Source organism: Cervus elaphus, chromosome 23 (assembly GCF_910594005.1).
Source record: "Cervus elaphus chromosome 23, mCerEla1.1, whole genome shotgun sequence".
NCBI lineage: Eukaryota > Metazoa > Chordata > Mammalia > Artiodactyla > Cervidae > Cervus > Cervus elaphus.
The window spans coordinates 75,107,450-75,127,091 of record NC_057837.1 but is presented as its reverse complement, the minus strand read 5'-3'; the positions used below and the strand labels follow the sequence as shown (position 1 = coordinate 75,127,091).

Below are 19,642 nucleotides of genomic sequence, written 5' to 3'. Positions count from 1 at the left end.
TATTTAACTTAACCTTGTATTCTGAATGGGATCCCCTGGTGGCTCAGAGGGTAAAGAATCTGCCTGCAATGTGGGATACCCTAGTTCAATCCCTGGGTTGGAAAGATACCCTGGAGAAGGGAACGGCTGCCCACTCTGGTATTCTTGCCTGGAGAATTCAATGGACAGAGCAGCCTGGCGAGCCACAGCCCATGGGGCCCCAAAGAGTGGGACACAACAGAGCGACTAAAGCTGAACTGAGAAAAACAAAACTGTTGTGAATGCTTTTCTGTTACTAAATAACCGTTCAGAACAGCATTTCTGTCCTGTACTAGAGCATCCAGTGATTCTGTGCTATGTAGGTCCTTTGTACAAGCCACCAAGAGTGGTGGTGCAAGATGCCAGCAGCCCTTTGCATATATAGGTTGCTTCCAAAGTTCTGTAAGTAGAGGAGCTGAGGTGTGAATCATTAACTCCTCCACCGCTACCCCACCCAGAGTGCTGGGGTGCGTGGGAGGAAAGGGCCCTTTTTTTCTAATTTAATTCTACAACTTGTGTTTCATGTAGTCAAAAGGGCACTTAGCACAGACCGGGGGTTTTGTAAATGTAGATAATAAATGATGTGTTTTAGCCGGCACTCGTGAATTGTACATCAAAGTAGATTATCTGATTAAATTATTTGTGACTTCAAAGGCAATTAGGTCTTCCTTTAGGCAAGATTTATGGCTTTATAAAAGGATTGGCATCCATTTGAAGGCATAATTGAAACGAGCATTTCCAAATGTCTTTCTGCTTTTGAAAATGTCTAGAGTGATTTAAAGCAGGGTTTCTCAACCCCAGCACTACTGACATTTTGGGCCGGATGGCTCTGTGTGGTGGGGCTATCCTGTGCCCTGCGGCATCCCTGACCTCCACCCATTTGATGCCCGTCCACACCCCTGCCCTCTGTTACCGTGGTCAGAACATCTCCAGACATTGTCATACATCCCCTATGGGAGGGGCATGGTCACCTCTCCAGTACTCATTGGGAATCATAGATTGAGCTACCATGCTTTTGACTTTCAACACCGATAAAACTTTGCTCAGCCGTCAGGTCTGAATCTCTTCATTGTTTATATTCCCCCTGAATATAAAATATTCCTTTGAAATTTTAACATTATAGAATAAATAGTCCATTATTCTATCCTGAGAGGTGACAGCTACTAAGAATTGGATGGTCCTTCAGATTTTTAATGTGTATAATCACGTTGATGATGACAATAATAAAAATTATTTTTGTGTGTGTGATAGAATGGGATCATACTGAACTTTTTGCTTCTTTCAACTTGGCAGTGTGTCTTTGACATCATTTTTTTTGCGTGCACTTATTGGGCTTCTCTGGTGGATCAGTGGTAAAGAATCTGCCTGCCAATGCAGGAGATTGACCCAGATCCTCCCTGGGTCAGGAGGATCCCCTGGAGAAGGAAATGGCAACCCACTCCAGTATCCTTTGCCTGGGAAATCCCGTGGACAGAGGACTCTGTAGGGCTACAGTCCATGGGGTTGAAAAGAGTTGGACACGACTTAGTGATTAAACATCAGCAAGAGTTCTCATTATCAATAGTAGGTAGATTTTATGAAACCATACGAATGCAGATGTTTTAAACAGATGCATCAACTTGTTTTCTTAATGTCAACTATATATAAATATATATATAGAGAGAGACCTTGCTCATTTTCTAACCCCCAGTGCTGAAGATGTTTTGACCACCTTAGTATTTTACATGTTTCTCTAGATGGTCATGAATAAAAGTCTTCAAGAACATATTTATTGAATGTTACTGGAATCATACAGAATTCCTCTCACTTCATTACATTTTTTATATTAACAAATATATTTTTGCACCCGTTTTAATGCTTCCCCCCCAACAAAACCACAGTAAAAGCATTTTAAAAAGAGCAAAATGGTCCATAATCTAAATGCCTCTAGTTGACTTTTTTTTAAAAAAAACAATGAAATGACTAAATGCACATGGTTAGAATTAAAACAACAAAACGAAACCCAGGCAATATTAGAGCAGGTAAGAAAGGTATACAAGAAAACTAAAGGGTTTTTTTTTTTTTGTAATCCTTGAATTCTGGGCTGCAGTTTTTCTTTTTTTTTTTTTTGGGCTCCAGTTTTTCTCCAAAGTTTCTATGGCTATAAAATGTGCTGCTAGGAAAAAAAAGTATGCATTCATTTAAGGATGTGGGACTGCTTTTGGAAAGTATTTGCACATATGGGGGCATTTCTGTACACTTGATTTTACCTCTCTCTCTTTTTTCCACACTTTTTCTTTTTTGGCTGTACTGTGTGACTTGTGGTCCCACCCAGGCCCTTGGCAATGAAAATGCAGAGTCTTCACCACTGGGCTGCCAGGGAATTCCTTGTATGTTTCATTTTTATTTTTTAAAATATTTATTTATTTGACTGCATCAAGTTTTAGTTGCAGCATGCTAGATCTTCAGTCTTTGTTGTGGCATGAGGGATTTTTTTTTTTTTTTTTTTTTTAATTGCCATATGCAAACTCTTAGTTGAGGCATGTGGGATCTAGTACCCTGACCAGGGATCAAACGCAGGCCCCCTGCCTTGGGAGCAGAGAGTCCCTGAAGGCCCAAGGTGTTATTTTTTGTAACAGGTGTACCATGCAGATGAACAGGCTGTAGGATAGAGCCTATAAATAGACAGACTGTATCTGTTTATCTCCGTGCCTCTTTAGCTGAGTTTACGTTTATTTATATCCAAGTCAAGTTTCTCTCTAAATGTGCTTCTTAAGCTTTTGTATTTTTTCTGTGGGCTACTTATCCACGTTTCTCCCTTGGATGCTTAATCACTCAGAACGCCTTCGGTAGCTACAGAATATCGAGGAGATGGTGTACATTGGCACCTTTGTATGGGAGAGGTTTCATTTTGATTGTCATTATCATTTCTTTATTGCTTATTGTGACCACAGTCATGAGAAGAGAAATGGAGACCTGATTCTTCAATTAATCATCTCACGTATCGACTCATTCTGTCATCTCAGGCGCCTGGCAGTGTCAGAGGCCGGCAAGGAGCCTGCGCTTGTGGAGCTGGTATTCTCAAGGCAAAAGGGCCTCTGGGGCCACCTTAGGTGGGGCCAGCAGGGAGGGCTTCAAGGAGGTGGTGTTGGACCCAAATATAGAGGGCTGCCAGCCAGTATGGTCTGAGTGGGAGTGGTGGGTAGCGGGGAGGGTGTCTTTCCTGGGAAATTCCAAGTGTAAAGGTTTGAGGTCGGAGCAGACTTGATCTTGGAGGGGCTAAGCACAAGAGGCTACAAGAGGCTGGAGATTCCAGAAAGAGACGAGGAAAGGCCGCTGGCTTTTATGCTGGCAGGCAGGACGTCCCTGGGTGTTCTCTTTCCTTGTTTTAGGGGCCTCATAGCTGCTAGGTGGAGGTGCCCCCGGAGGTGGCAGGTGGTTGGGGGACCAGTGGGAAACTTTTCAGGGTCTCTGTGGAAATGGTAGGTAAGGGCAGTGTTTCCCAACCATTTTTAAAATTTCCTTTGACGGTCACCCCCTACGGAGCCTTTTTTGACACTTTCTTCCTAATTGTCCTCCCATGAACTTTCTTAAGTGGAGGTGAGAGTCACATAACAGAAGATCGATCATTTCAAAGCCAACAATTCAACGGTAATAGTGCAGTCACAACATTGCGTGATATTGTGCAGTCACCACTGTTAACTCGATCCAAAACTTTTCTGTCACTGCAGGAGCAAATCCTGTATCTACCAAGCCCCCCCTCCTCATCCCCTCTGGCTCCCCTGCCCCGTCCTTCTCTCAGCCCACCCCTGCCAGCCACCAGGCTGCATTCTATTTGTATGAATGTGCCCATTCCAGATATTTCATTTCAGTGAAATCCTGTGAAACATGACCTTTGTGTCTGGCTCCTCTCACTTCATGTGATGTTTTCAAGGTCACCCACGTTGGAGCAGGTGTCCGAGCTTCATTCCTTTGCTCCATGGCTAGTCTGTCTCTTGATGGATATTTCAGTTGTTTCTGTCTTTGGACTGTGGTGAATAGGGCTGCCTAAAGGCATCGTTTGAGTGCAAGTTTTCAGTTCTTTGGGCTCTATGTCTAAGAGTGGACCCTTATGAAATTTGAAAGTATTGTATGTCCCATGACTTACTGTATATGGGCTTTATATATATAAAAAGTAAGATTTTTTTCAGCCCCTAAGATCTATTTTTTGGGGGCCACATTACCCCTGTTCAGAATTCATGGACTAGGGTGATGACCCTGGAGATGGGGGTGGAGATAAGTGGGGAGATTTGGCTATATTTTCGAAGTGGTGTGCAGAGGCCTCGCTGAAGGGTTGGGTGAGGCATGGTTTAGACATGTTTATTAAACCTTCAATACTTAAGTTTTATTAAGAAAGGAAACTTGGTGAAATTAAAGGCTCATTTTTCCAGTTATTATTTTTTAACTTCATGAGTATACACACACACACACACACACACACACACACACACACACTTATAAAACTAATGACTTTCCCTGTGTTCTTGGTAAATTCCCTGCAGCAGGCCTTCAGTGGGGGAGAGTTCTGCTAGACCGCCTGCCGGCTGCTGCTTCTTACTTTTGTAACTGGATCTGTTAAGAAGGGAAATATGGACTCTACTTGATTGAGTTCTCCGTGTGACCACACTTTTGCAGGCTTTTGGTTCCTGCTCCCCTTTGGGGTTAGGGTTCCTTGTCAGCCTTGCCTGCAGCCACAAGCAGAACTTCTGGAGGGCGCTAAGAGCCTCCCTGGAGACCTGCTCCCTCGTTTACTTAAGGGAATACAACTAAAAAGGCCCTGGCTTTAATCCTTGTGGAGGGAACACATGACCCTGATATTTTCAGCCACTGCTCATCTCTTTTGGAAACAGAACGTACATGAATGAATAAGAATAATTTAAAAGTCCTAATGCTGAAGATTTTGTTGGTACTACTCACATCTTTTGAAATGGCTTTATCTTTCTTCTTCCTTTGTGTGACAAGCATTTCTGCTTGTTAGTGTGCTGCAGTTAGAGGGCAAGTGGGAATCAAGGTCATCTGAGAGGATGTTGTCTGCCAGGTGCTGGAGCAGAGCATTTAATCCTTCCAGTGAAACTGATTATAGTTTATATTTTTAAACAACTTAAGTTCTCAAGATAATGTCAAATGTTTATTGAGCACTTGCTAAGCACCAGTTGGCATGTATTTGCTTATCTCATTCCAGCCTCCTCACCTTATTTGCAAATGAGGTAAAGATTTCCTGGAGACACACCTCCTTCATCCCTGTATGGATTTATCAACCTCAGCACTGTTAACATTTGAGGCCAAAGATAATTATTTGTTTTGGTTGGGGGGGGGTGTTGCTCTGCATCATAGGATGTTTAGCAGCAGCCCTGGGCTCTACCTACTAGATTCCAGAACACCCCCCTCCCCAGCTGTGACAAACAGAAATGTTTATAGACACTGCCCACTGCACCTTGGAGGGCAGAGTCGCTCCTGGCTGAGAATCACAGGTTAGATGCTTGAAACCAAAACCCTAGAGGTTAATGGGGAAATCATATGACACTAATAGCACATGATACTATAGTAATTAATAGAGATCAGGCATTGTGTAGATAATTGATGAATTTATTTGTTCCTTATAGTTGATGAGTTAGGTGCTTTTTTTGTTGCTTTTTTAGTGACTTAAAAACAACTTTATTTGGCTGTGCCAGCTCTTAGTTGCATCACTCAGGATCTTTTAATTGTGAAATATAGGATCTTTAGTTGCAGCATGAGAACTCTTAGTTGTGGAATGTGGAATCTAGTTCCCTGACCAGGGATCGAACCCAGGCCCCCTGCATTGGGAGCATGGAGGCTTAGCCACTGGACCACCATGGAAGTCCCCAAGCTGGGTACTTTGATCAGCCCTTCTGTATTAATATTATCATTGCCCCTCCTTGTAGCTATCAGGAAAGGAGATTCAGAGACATTAAGTCACTTGCCCAAAGTCACACGGTATGTCAGCCGCAGAGTTGGGATTTGAACCTTGCTTCTGGCTCCTGATCTGTGCTTGGATTCATTGCTCCCTATATCTAGAGTCTTTCCCACTCTGTTGTGCTAAAAATAGCATTGGCAGGTCTTGGCTCTGGAGCTGAGGCTGGCTCATGTAGGTTGACCAGCTGAACTTGGTGTAGAGTTAAATCCATTAAATCCTCACTCTGAGGATCCCTGTTTGGCAGATGAGGAAACGAAGGCAAGAACCCACTAGCATGTCTAAGCACGTGTGAAGTCCCCGGGATGTCTCAATTCTAAACCCATCACCAGCCACAGCTTTCTTGAGGTTTCTTGTGTGTCTGGGGGGATGCACAATCATTTGGTTGCCTGTCACACGTTGTTTGTTTTTTAATGTTTGTTTATTTATTTCGGCTGCACTGAGTCTTAGTTGTAGCACTCAGGATCTTTAGTTGCAGTACATGGGATCTAGTGCCCTGACCAGGGATAGAACCTGGGCCCCCTATACTGGGAGCGCAGAGTCTTAGCCACTGGACCACCAGTGAAGTCCCTGTCACATGTTTATACTAACAAGACAGTCCAGTAATATAGAGCCGTTGCTGCAAAGGGGCGGTATCTCAGAGATCCTTGGCAGGTCCCACTTGGCCCACCCGAACGCTTTGTTTTGTTAAATGGTTTGGCTTTTGTCCTGCTTCCCACCACCCAGTGGATGGGGCTCAGGGGAGCAGTAAGTAGGGAATTTTAACTTCTTTTTAGAAGACTCGGGCACAGGTATGACCCTGTCCTATAAAAGTTTGAAACCCAGTAAGGAGGCCGATAATTGACCAGCCACTCCCTCCCTCCATCTGGTGTGGAGTTTGGCTTCGTTCAGCATCGCAGGACCCTTGAAATGGGAAGCCCACGAGCCCCCAGCGGGTCGAGCTGGCCCCCGGCAGGTGCAGTGACTGCGCACGGCGCCTGTGTCTCCCACAAACGGATGACATGCCATTTGTAAGCCTGGCTCTGGCCTCTGCATCTGGACTGTGGTGGGGGCTGGTTTAATCGCCCTTTATTTTGAGATTTACACCCGTGAATGGGCCAAACCAATTTCAGTGGCAGCTTAGCCGATTTGTCTTAGAGCTTTGTGTTTAATAGAATGACTGGGGTGGCCTTTTTCCTTCGTGGCTTTAACGGTTTAACATTGGGTTAAAGCTCTTTGCTCGAAATAAATGGCCAGCCCTTCCCGCTCCAACCCCTCTGTGGTACTCTGGGGGTCTGGTTGAAATCAAATACAGTTTCTGTACTCTCTTCTCTATCCTACACCTAGAAGCTTTATATGTTCCTTTACTTGTAAATCTGTCTTTTAACAAGTAACCTGCTTTTTCAGCTTCACCAGCTTCCACCAAGACAGGACAAGCGGGGAGTTTATCCGGCAGCCCAAAACCTTTCTCTCCTCAAGTATCAACGCCAGTCACCACGAAAACGGACAAGACATCCACCACGGGAAGCATCCTGAATCTGAACCTGGGTCAGTTGAAATTTTGGGAAGCTCCTTTCTGTGGCAGCTGTGTGTATTTCTGCAAGTTATAATGTCCTCTTTTGTGTGTGGTTCTTTTTTTTTTTTTTTAAGACTGGTATTTTTATTTTATTTGTTTTTGGCCATGTGGGATCCTAGTTCTCTGACCAGAGGTCGAACCCTTGCCCCCTGCATTAGAAGCATGGAGTCTTAACCATTGAACCACCAGGGAAGTCCCCGTGTGTGGTTCTTGAACCACTCTTTTCTCTGTGCAAAATATTGAAAAGGTATAGTGGATGGAGATGAAGAGAGATCAATAGAAGGAGCTGGCACAGCATTGCTTGGGACTTGTTGAAATGCAAGACTGTTTTATTTTGAAATACTTTAGGCCAGTGTTTACCACCTTACTTGCCCTTGACCACAGTAACCCAGTTCCTACGTGTGTAAATATGTATATTTAAAGTTATATGTATACACATAGTATCTATTGTTTTATGAATCAGTATTTACTTTCTTGTAGAAAACTTACTGAGTCTCAGTAGATTCTTTCAAAAGCGTTATCTCAGGTCAAAGTCTTTAACAAAACTTGGCACCAGGAATGCTAAACACTCAACTATGAAGTTCTTTTATTAATTCATTCCGTCATGAGCCCGGTTTTGATTGAGCATCTGTTATGCGCTGTGCACTGTTTTTGGCCTGGGGTGGAGGGTGGCGAGTGAGGGCCTTGCTCTCTTGTGGAGTTAGGCTCTAGAGAGGGAGAAATAATAATCAAACTGAAAAAAACCAAGACAGGTCATGTCACCATGGAAGGTAAAAAGCGTTCCTTTGATAAGGAGAGAGCTGGGCAGGATGGCGGGGGGCGGGGAGCAAGAGGCAGTGGTTAGGGGAAGCCTCTGGGGAGGTGATATCCTGTCAAGGGGCAAGGGGGTCAGTTACACGAAAAGCTAATCATGCCCAGATTATGAGGAAGAACATTCTAGAAGGAAGAGGAATGTCAAGGCCTTAGGATCAGTCTGAACTTGGTGTGTTGTAGGAATGGTAAGGGAGCCCAGTGACATAACCCAGTGGGTGAAGGGGAGGAGGTGAGGCGTTGAGGTCAGAGAACGCAGTGACCTTGTGGACCTTGGAGGGGTGCCATCTGAGCAGAGGAGTGATGTGACCGGGCATTTTAGAAGGGCCTCTCTGAGTGCTGTGTTGGGAATTAGCCTGCGTCAGCCATTCTTCACCAGGGACAGCTCCCCCGTCATCCCAGGGGACACTGGCAATGTCTGGAGACATTTTCAGTTGTTGCAGCTCGCTGGGGAGGCTGTTGCTACCAGCAGCTAGAGCAGGCCCCGCAACAGAGAGTTGCTGGATTGTGCCTGGTTTGACAGATTTGGTTACAGCAGGAGAAACAGTAGCCAAGGGTTCAGTTGTCGGTTTCGTACGTTTGAGATGCCTGCTAGATTCCTAGGTGGAGAGGACGTGAGGGCAGGTGGAGGCCTGAATCAGGCCGGGTCAGGGCAGAATGTGTATTTCTGAGAATATTGATTTATTCATGGGATTGGATTCCGAGCAGTAGGTCTCATAACTTGGGGGAAGTGGGTAAGGAGAGATGCTGCTGGCATGTGACTGCCCACCAGGGATGCTGCTAAACTTTCTGCAGTGCACAGAACAGTCCCCACGACAGAGAGTTATCCAGCTGCGACGGCGGCAGTGCTGAGGTTCAGAGACCCTGGCCCAGAGCATAAAGAGAGTGAGAGGCCTGAGCCACTCGCACATGTTGTTTAGTGGCTCAGTCATGTCTGACTCTCTGCAACCCCATGAACTATACCCCCCAGGCTCCTCTGTCCATGGGATTTTTCCAGGCAAGAACACTGGAGTGGGTTGCCGTTTCCTTCTCCAGGGGATCTTCCCGACCCAGGGGTCGAACTTGTGTCTCCTGCTTTGGCAGGTGGGTTCTTTGCCATCAGGGTAGCCCATTTGTGCATGTAGACCTTAGGAAAAGTGAGCAGAGGAGACTGAGAAAGGAGCAGGAGACCAACAGAAAGCAACACTCGGGGTGTGTTATCCAGAGGCCTTGAATATGCCAGGTTTTAGGGAGGGAGGGGAAGCCACCTGAATGCTCCAGCCTGAATCCACAGGCTCTGGTGGTCCGTGCCCTCTGGGCTCATCTTGTCCTGAGATGCCATTTTCAGATGGAGGAACTGAGGCCTGGAGAGGGGGCCCCAGGGACCAGGATTGCAGAGGCAGAGGTGGCGGGGCTGGGGCGTGTCTCCGTCCCTGTGGAGGCGGAGGCCATGTTCACCCCCATCACCTGCTTGTGCCGCCCAGAAGTGACGGAACAGGCTGGGCAGTGGCTTGAGGGGCTCCCGCTCAGGTTGGCCGGCGGGAACTCCTTATTTGAACCCACGAGGACCCGTCTGCACCCCCCGCCCCGGCCCGGGGATCACTCCTGTTCTCAGCAGTGTGGTTTGCTTTCTCACATGCTCCTCCACACCCTCAAAAAGAAAGCTGTGTGGAGGCGTTCTCACGGTCACCCTTCCTAATCGCCAGTCTTGCGTGGCAGGACTAGCTCCTTCGCTAACCGAGGCTGTCCTTGGGCATCTGTGCACTGCTCTGGTCTTTCTGTTTGACTTGAGTCAGGCGGTGGGAAAGAAAGGTTTTCTTCTGGCGTGTGTATTGGTGGTGGGCACGGCGGAGTCCCGGGCTCTCTTTGCAGAAGCCCCCTGCCAGCTCCTTCCATTCCTGGGACATAGGCTTCATATCAGTGGAAACAAAAGCATTGGCAATGTTGGCAGCTTATGGGCTGGAATTTCAGTTACCCGATGCCAAGAGGATCAGATAGGGACTGGTGAAAAGTGCTGTGAATGGGTAGAAAAATCAGAAAGTGGAGGGAAATAATAATTCTCATGGCACTTGATGTCTGGCATCCACATAACTACTTTGAGCAGAGATAAGTGAGACAGAGTGCCAGGGATAATAATGACATTATTCTATCTAACAAAACAGTGTTTCATTAAAAAGCAAAACAAAACCCAAAACTAGAAAAGGCAAAATTATAGAGACGGCAAAAAAGATCAGTTATTGCCTGGAGTTGGGGAGGGTTTGACTATACATCACAAAGGGATTCTTTGGTAGATGGAATTGTTCTGCATTCTGGTGGTTACTTGCATCTGCACAGGTGTTAAAATTCATGTATTCTCCAAAAAGTGAATTTTACTCTCTGTATGTGAAAACTGTTAAAGAATATACAGTGACCTTCAAGGTAAGGTAATAGCCCCATTGCACAGAGAAATAAAGTTACCTGCCCAGGATCACACATGGTTTGTGGTTGAGTTTGGCCTTTAGATTTGGGTCTGTCTGCCGTGTAGCTTGTGTTTTTAACCAAGACACGTGAATGGCAGGGCTGCAGGACAGGGCGTATTTTCACTTTCATGGGCTCTCACCGCTTAGTGCTGTAGGGTTCGTTGGCCCAGCTGTAGGGGTCAGGGGTCAGGGGTCAGGTGAGGATTTGGATGGTAGTGGAATGAAGCACAAAGTGCTTTTTTAAAGGAAGCAGCGCCCACCCATTGCACTTGTGCTGTCCAACTCTGAACTTTCAAGAAGAACAAATCCAGGTGTTTAATGTGAGCTCTTCTAGGTTTTAAAAGTTGACCATCAGTTTCATTAAAAACCTCTGTTTGGGGATTTCTTGGAGGTTCAGTATCTAGGACAGTGCTTTCACTGCCAAGGGTAAGGGTTTGATCCCTGCTCAGGGAACTAAAATCCCGCAAGCAAATTAAAATAGATAAACAAGGAAGTAAGTAAATAAATAAACCAACCCACCCATCTCTCTTTAGACCAAAGAAACAAGTACAGCCAAAAATACAGCCAGCCCACAGGTTGAGTACCAGTTGGATACTCTTATGATTTATTTTTCCAGCATGACGGGGGGTGGCGGGGAGGGGGAAGGCCCTGCTTACTGACACCCTGTGCCTCACTTGCTGTCTTGGGCCCCTTCTCTGTGCTCTAAAATAAGGAGCCAAGTTAGGTGGATGATTCTGGCTCCTTCTGTGCCTCTCCGGCAGTTAATAAGATGAGTCCTGAATAGGACTGCGTTTGTGGCATGGTGGTGGGATGGGGGTTGGGGGGATGTTTCTTCCCTTCGCCTCGACCCCTTTTTGCTTTCTCTGGGAATCTTCTCTCCTCCTGTCTCATGCACGGTGTTTGCTTTGGGCTCAACAAACTCAGCAGTTTGTCATACTGTTAGTGACAAAGTGTGCCTCGATGCCCTGTCAGAGATGCCAATGATGGAATATCCTCAGACCCGAAAACTTTCCTCCATTTTATTCTTCCACCATTGCTCACCAGCAGAAAGCAAGACTTTGGATGCCAGGCATTCCTTGAGGATGTGGATGCAGGGCTGGGTACCCCGGCTTTCCAGATGTTGTCTTGATTTATTTTAAGAGTGAATGAGGTGAGGAAGATCTCTGCTTTACTGATTGATAAGAGCATCCGCCCAGGTGTCTTGTCTAAAGATATTGTTCCTTTGAAGGAGCCATTATCTTGTGCCTCCTGAAAGACCATTCTTTATAGTCTGCCTATGTCTTTTACATGAAGGAGTTTTTTTTTTTTTTTTTAGCTTAAAAAGAAGTGCTTATATTTTTGCTTTAAAACTTTTTGTGAGGGGGTGAGCATGACTCATGGCATGCAGGATCTTAGTTCCTGGATCAGAGATGGAACCTGTGCCCCCTGCAGTGAAAGCTTGGTCTTAACCACTGACCACCAAGGAAGTGCCCTTAAAACACTTTGTTATGATGGCTGTTCCTCTTGCGGCTGGAGCTTTGGGTAGTGGGATTTTAGTCCGTCATATGTCTAGGCTGGCTTGTCTTCTCTCAGGACACTCCAGGGATGGCTTGGGTGTTCGTTAGTATGTTCTGATTTTTGCAGAATCACACAATTGAAGAAAAAAAAATTGTTGAAAATTGTTGCAAAAAATTGTTGAAAAAAAAAAGTAATGAATGCACACGGGAACAGATAGTCAAAGTACGATTCCATGGTCTGTAACCCGCCAGGCTCTTCTGTCCATGTAATTCTTCTTAAGGCAAGAATACTGGAGTGGATTGCCATTCCCTTCTCCAAGTCAAAGTACAGAAAGACGATTAATGAAAAGGCAGGCTATGTCTGTCACCTCTGATCACCTGTTCCTCTAACTCTTTATCCTCCCCCCACCACCTGCCAAAAAAAAGAGTGACCAGTGTTGGCTCCTTTTTTTGGTCCATCCTCTGTCCGTGTTGGCTCTATTTGGTCTCCTTGGAGAGCTCTTTTAGACATCAGTCTGGGTGATCTGGTCCCCATTTAGCAACGTCGAGACACTTTTGGAGCAGGGAGTAGGGGCGGGGGCGCTGCATCGTGTGTCTCATGTGGGGTCTTAGTCCCCTGACCGGGGATCAAACCTGTGCTCCCTGCGGTGGAAGGTGGAGTCCTAACCCCTGGACCCCTTTCCTACTGCCCCAGTGGGGGGCGTGAGTGCTACTGCCATCTAGCGGGTGGGGGTCTGGGTTGCTTTCGAACTTTCTGCAGGGCCAGAACCCCGCCTGGCCCCCCACCTCCACCCCGCTAGGCCCACATGCCCTCACTGAGAGGCCCGAGAACACATATATTAGTATCTGCATTTCCTCCTTTTCTGCCCCACAGCAGCGCTCATGTCCTTGACTGACTACTTTCCTTTTCATTAAACAGATGGGCTTTCTATATCACCACACAGAGAGCTATGCTGCTGTTATTTTAGTGGCTGTATTTTATTCCCTTTAAAGGTGAACAGTAACTTATTCATCCACGCACTTTAGTTATTGAGTAGATCTCCATTTTTGCTGTTGGAAACAGCTGCGATGAAGACCCTTCTACCCCAGTGGGAGTGAATCCACAGGATACGTTCCTAGAAGTGGAGCTGCGGGTCAGAGGCCTCGAGCTGCTGACATTTGGAAAGATATTGCCAGATTGCCCTCTGAAGGGTGGTTCTGATTTATGCTGCCTCCAGCAATGTGAGGATCGTGCCTTTTTTCTCTGGCGTAGGTGTGGTTTTTTTTTTTTTTTCCCCAAATCCCTGGTTTCCATTTATAGCCTAAGCTGTCTTCCTACCAGCTGAGAAGTTCAAAATGTTGACAGCCAGGGTGGATTCTGCAGATATTCCCGATATAGAAGGGCAGAAGTAGAAGGAGTCCTGATAAGCTTCTAGGAGCTAAATGAGAAAGAGCAGCTCATCTTTTCTCCCTGCGGAGGACAGTTGAGTCCACACACAGCTGAAAGTTTGCGAAAGATAATTACATCTGGCTTAACTCCTGAAGGTCCGCTCTCAGGGACCCTGGAGCAGCCCCCTCCCTGGCTTTTGGTGGTTTCTCCTTAGAATAAACATCAGAATAGCTCACTGACTCTAGTTTTGTGAAAAGACGTGCTTTATCTTTTCATTCCTCTTGCTTATGAATATTCAGTTTCTAGGCTAAATTTAGAGATTGCCCTCATGTAGACACACAGAGGAGGCAGCATGCCCTTTAGGCTTCCCAGGTGGCTCTGTGGTAAAGACTCTGCCTGTCAACGCAGATTCCTGGGTTAGGAAGATCCCCTGGAGAAGGAAATGGCAGTCCATTCCAGTATTCCTGCCTGGGAAATCTCGTGGACAGAGGAGCCTGGTGGGCTGCAGTCCATAGGGTTGCAAAGAATCAGACATGACTGAGCACACACGCAAAAACAAACAAACAAAATTACACAGTGTAGACACACACAGGTACACCTCTGCCCTTCTATATCGGGAATATGTGCAGAATCCACCCTGGCTGTCAACATACTTGCTCATACATGCTTGTACTTGATTATTCTCGTGACGTATAGATCTGTTTGTATGAACCCCAAGGTTTCACACAAAGTGCCCAAGGTTTAAGGCTAATCATGAGGCATTTTCTTTACTCACAGACAACATTGGTCCAATACAGGGGCTTACCACCTTACCTGCCAATTGTAAAAACCTGGGGAACCTTTATATATATGGCCAATGCTCAGGCCTTCCCCAGGCTGGTGAATTCAGTCTCTGGGGGTGGGGCCAAGTAGTCAGGGTTTTTTTTGTTTTTTTTTTAAAGCTCTGGACTGGACTGGGAGCAATTTCAATTGTGCAGCAATTGTGCAGCACAGTTTCCAACCTGTGGACCAAATCTGGCCCCCAACTTGTTTTTGTAAATAAAGTTTTATTGAAATGCAGCCACACTCATTTAACACATTATTTTATGGCACTCAGCAGAGCCTATACACGTGCAGAGCTTCATTTATTCTGTGGCCCCTTATGGAAAAAATTGGTTGACCCTTGCCTGATACGGTCAGTTGTGTTTTGAGGCAACGGCTGTGTGGAATCTGTTAACCACACAGGAATGTTGTGGAGGACAGGGTGTCCTCCTCTGATGTAGGCAACACCGCCATCTCCTGCTACTCCACTTCATGGAAAGTATTTTTGTGAGATACTTCTTTTCCAACTTTATGCTTGAAAAGGCTGCCTGCATATTCCCTCTGGAATGCAGTGCTGCTTCATTTCTGAGACCAGAAATGACGAGACAGGCCTCTTGTCTTTCCCCTTTTCCTGTCATGTTCTCGGCTCAGCAGATGAAGTCTTTAAGTCCTGATCACACTGTTGTTTAATCGGATCTTCCTGTTTTCTGTGTTCCCCAGTCGTCCTCCTCCCTTTTTTTTCTCTTTTATCTCTTTCACTCTCTTTGTTCACTTTGTAAGATGCCTCTCCAGTAAAATTGAGTGAATATTCTTCCCCCTCTGAAGTAGTTGTGCATTCAGCCATTCTCCTTGCAAACATCTTCAGTCCTGGCCCTGAGAGGCTCTCTGAAGGTCCCCTGATCAGCATGGGCACACACACCAGACAAACACATGTGTGCACACACAGGTCAGTTTTTTTTTAGGGCCATTGCTTTAATGACAAGAATGCTGTCCCTGTTTGCTTTGAAAGCTCACTTGTGGAATCTCCCTGGTGGCCAACCCCAAGTGTGTCTTTGGAATAGGGCCCTTCCTAAACTTACCTCGTTATAGTGATAAATGAAGTTGGGAGTAATTTGTGGCTCTAGTCATCTATGAGTGGGTTGTGTGGGGCTTTGGGGAGACTACCTGTGGTCCCTTAAAAGGGTAAATCTCTGGTGTGTGGTGTTAGGAGCATGCTCCCTTCTTGGGTGCAGGGCGGAGTGCACGGGCCGTGTTAAGGGGAGGAATGAACCCTTTGGAGGAGCCCTGTATCTTGGTCTTTGTACCTGCTTGGTGGGTGGAGCTGGCATTCTGGATGGGGGTGACAAAGAGATGGGATAAGTCAGGTAGTGAGCTCATAGTCGGTGGAACTAGCTCACAGGTGGCTCATCTTTGTTCTTGATGGATCCTGGAGGGATCCCACAACCTTTCTGACCCTGACCTGCTTTCAGGGATTGGGAAGAGGAGCTGGGTGCCCCCCATTCCCTTATCAGACCCCAAGCGCATTCTCTGCTTGGGGTCTGTTGGAGGTGATGTCAGGGTGAAAGACCATGTTCCTGCCTGCAGAGTCTCTCACTGTTTTCCTGGCCTTTGCTGCTTCCACCATTTTGTCCCCTTTTCATGTTTTGGGGGGGTCACTAGAGGAGGCAGCAGAGGAGGTAGGGAAGGAGTTCAAGACATACAAGCTCATGGATCCTTTGGAATCTGGGCCAGCTTGGTCATACAAAGACCACAGCAGACGTGGGGGTGGAGGTGGCGTAGGGGTGGGCAGGGCCTTTGGACCTGAGTCATCAAGCAGAGGCCTTTGCCTGCAGTCAGGGTGAGGAGGCGTTGACATCTTATCTGAGCAGGAAGACACAGGTTCATGTCTAAGACTAATGGGTCCCCGTTCCTCAGATAGATGCCTGGGGCCAAAGGGACGCACAGCACACTGGCTGGAGGGTCTGCCTGTCGTGTATTTTCCCTTTCCTTAAATATTTGTTTGTTTATTTGGCTAGGCCGGGTCTTATTTGTGAGACGCGGGATCTTTGACCTTCCCCTTGGTGGCATGTGAACTCTTCTTAGTTGCAGCATGTGGGATCTAGTTCCCTGACTAGAGATCGAACCTGGGCCCCCTGCATTGGGAGTACGGATTCTTAGCCTTTGTACCACTAGGGAGGTTCCCGTTTTCCCTTTCTTTCTAATTTGAGCTCCAGACTGGGTCGACGAAGATCGAAGTCTCTGTGATAAAGGGGGAGCTGGGCTCCCTGTCTTTATCAACATGTTCTCTGCAAGGGTCAGCGCCTCTCTAGGTTACAAGCCTGCTCTGATCCAGGCCTGAAATTCAAAGCAAACTGGCTAGACTCAGTGTCACTTTTTCTGCTGTTGCTGAGGTTGAACAGAGCGTAACCTTTGACTTTGAAGGATCCACAATGATGCTGAGCTTCCTAGAAACCAACCATCTGGCTGGGATTGTGCATTTTCTGTACTGAAAGCAACCCAGGCGATAGTTCAGTAGAAACCTGCCAAATGTTCTCAGGCTCTTATCGCCAAGTCAGCCCAGGCCTTCAAATAGATAATATTGTTGGGATAAACAAGAGACATTTTAGGTTTTTTTCTTCCTGGGCTCCAAAGCGTGTTTTCGAGAAGAAACCAAGCGATGAGCGTTACGCGCTGGTTCCCTCCAGTGCCTGATCTCATGAGGGGGTGTGGTGTCTTCCAGATCGGAGCAAGGCCGAGATGGACCTGAAAGAGCTGAGTGAATCTGTCCAGCAGCAGTCTGCTCCTGTTCCTCTCATCTCCCCCAAGCGACAGATTCGCAGCAGATTCCAGCTAAATCTCGACAAGACGATAGAGAGTTGCAAAGCACAATTAGGTATGTGTCTCGGTTTGCTTATATCATTATCACCATCATTGCTGTCTTTAGGGGTACCACCCGGATGAAATGAAAGCCCGATCCTGGCTGCTTTTTTCACAGCAGGTTTAACTTCGGCGTGTTTGTCCAACAACAAATTATTTCTCCTGGCAGAATATTTCAGATTTGCTAGTTAGTTGTTCAGGGGGGTATTTTGAGTTTGTCAGAGTGCATTCTTTGATTGTGGCAGCCTGCTGATTCGAGGTGCTGCTTGTAAGAAAGTGTGGAAGCAGGAAGAGCCTCCTGAGTTTGCCGTTGTGCTTCTCTGCACATGTCAGTGTCTCCACTTCAGGATCATGTGTATCCCACAAGTGTCCCCAACACAAACCCTTCCCTTCCAGGCTGGGCCATGCCCACCCTGCCCCGCCCCTGGTACATGCATCCTGTTTCTGTATCTGTTGCCTCCCTTCCTTGTCCCCATGCTGCCTGCCTTTTTACACTGCCTACCTGAATCCTATCCCTAAGGCTGAGCTTGGGCGTCACCTCCTCCAGGAAGTCTTCCTTGACTGCCCTCCCCCATCTGCCCACCTCCTTTGGTACTTTATGGCTCCAAAGCATCAGTGGTCCTTTTGTGTGGGGGTATTCCTCCCAATCTAGAGTGGAAGCTCCTTGGGGGCAGAGAAGTTTGTCTTATAAAGATCTTATAAAGACTTGCCTTCTCCAAGGTACTTGGTTTTATACACATAGTAATGCTCTAGAATGTTTGTTGAAGAGGTAAATAAAGTCAGGAGGGCATTTATAAGGAAATAGGGGCTGGCTGGGTCTCAGTAGAGAAAGCCAGTCCAAGGTGAGGTTTCCATGTCACTGGGTGCTCTGGACCTTTGGATGAGAAAGGAGCTGTAGTTGGGAGTCATTTAGTCTGTCCGAGGAAAGCATTCCTTGCTGCGTTGCCTGTTTGGTTAGGACATTGAGTGACATGGATGAAATTTTGCAGGCTGTATCCCTCTTGAGTTCTTCTAAGCAGCTGGTCTAGTTCCTTGGTTTGTTATTAATAATAAGGATTTATGGAGGACTTCCTATGCCCCCTGCATTGTGCATAGATTGTCCTGGAAGGTTGATACTATTATCAGACCCACTGTACAGGTGAAGAAATGGAGGCTTAGAGAGGTAGTTCACTCGTTCAGGGTCACACAACTACATAGAAGCAGAGGAGCAGGGTCTGAATTCATATTCTTTGGGCTCCAGTATCCAAGCGTGTGTGGTCATGCTTGTCAGTCTGGTGTCCAACCTTTAGTTACCAGTGGCACGAGCTCTGAGATCCAGAAATTAAACCAGATTTGGTTTTTAGATTCTCTCAATTTGAGCCCTGGAGGAGGTGGATATAATTCACTCCTGATTATGCTGGGCTCTTTGTGGCTCTTACCCTTTTACGAGTTTCTCTTCTGTGACCCCACTCATGGTAACCATTGTTCTAGAATGAAGACAATACAGAGTTGATGGGGATTTCCTCTTTTCAAAATTGTAGGGAATCAGATTATTTACCTACCGATGGATGACGCTCGCTACCAGGAGCAGGAAACATGGATAGGTTAAATGAAACTATTGTTAGAAATAGGCTTTTGCCTATTTTGGCTTGTGTATATAGGAAACTCCTGCTGTTTTATCGTTTCTCCTTTTGCTTGAGATATGGAAATGGGTGACTTTCCTCTGGACTCGGTTACAAGTAGAAAAACAGTAGAAGCACAGTGGTGGTTGACTGCTTCAGGGCAGGGAGCCAGATGGGGGCTGGGCAGCTGGGTCACCTGGAGACAGTGCTCCCCCAACCTAAAGGGGCCAGTGGTTCTCAGCCGCAGCCAGCCTTGCGGGCCTGTGACACAGAGTGGCCAGGTCTTCTGCCCTTTCAGCACAAGCCTAGCATCTTAGTTTTTGTGTGAGACTTCCTGATTTATGAATTGGCCAGCATGTTCTAAGTTAAAGATAAAAACAACAAATAACAAAATACTGGAAAGCATTGGGTCAAACCATTGCTTCCTAAATAACACGTCTGCTGGCCCCAAGTGGCTCGTGGGCTTGAGTTTGCATCCCCTGCTTTAAGCCTTGGCTTATTTCTTCGAGTCATGGACACAAAGGGTGAAAGAGTTAATGCTTTGGAAATTTGTGGGAAGAGCTCTAGTGGTGACTTGACCCGTGTGTCTGGCCTCTCTTCTCTGTCTTGGTTTTCTGTGTCCCAGGACAAGTGATTTCTCAGGGCCTCTTTTTTCCTAATCTGTAAAATGGATCCGTTTTAACAGCTCCTATGTAGCATTCCCTTCCATCCTTCCCATTCTCTGTGTCCCAGTGAGTTACCCATGCTG

At 46.5% G+C, this 19,642-nt stretch overlaps 1 protein-coding gene and 1 non-coding gene across 11 annotated transcripts in view; both read left to right on the top strand.

Moving 5' to 3' along the window:
* The window catches only part of ZMYND8 (zinc finger MYND-type containing 8), a 116,200-nt gene that overhangs the window by 70,019 nt on the left and 26,539 nt on the right, over positions 1–19,642 (top strand). For all 10 annotated transcript variants that reach the window (XM_043885111.1, XM_043885112.1, XM_043885110.1 and 7 more), the window contains 2 exons: positions 7,355–7,495; positions 17,157–17,309. In XM_043885111.1, the coding sequence (XP_043741046.1) occupies positions 7,355–7,495; positions 17,157–17,309 (294 nt within the window). The remainder of the gene's footprint in view (positions 1–7,354; positions 7,496–17,156; positions 17,310–19,642) is intronic.
* Positions 12,260–12,406, top strand: LOC122682338. Its single transcript, XR_006337351.1, has one exon. It is a non-coding gene; the product is annotated as a small nucleolar RNA SNORA79 (small nucleolar RNA).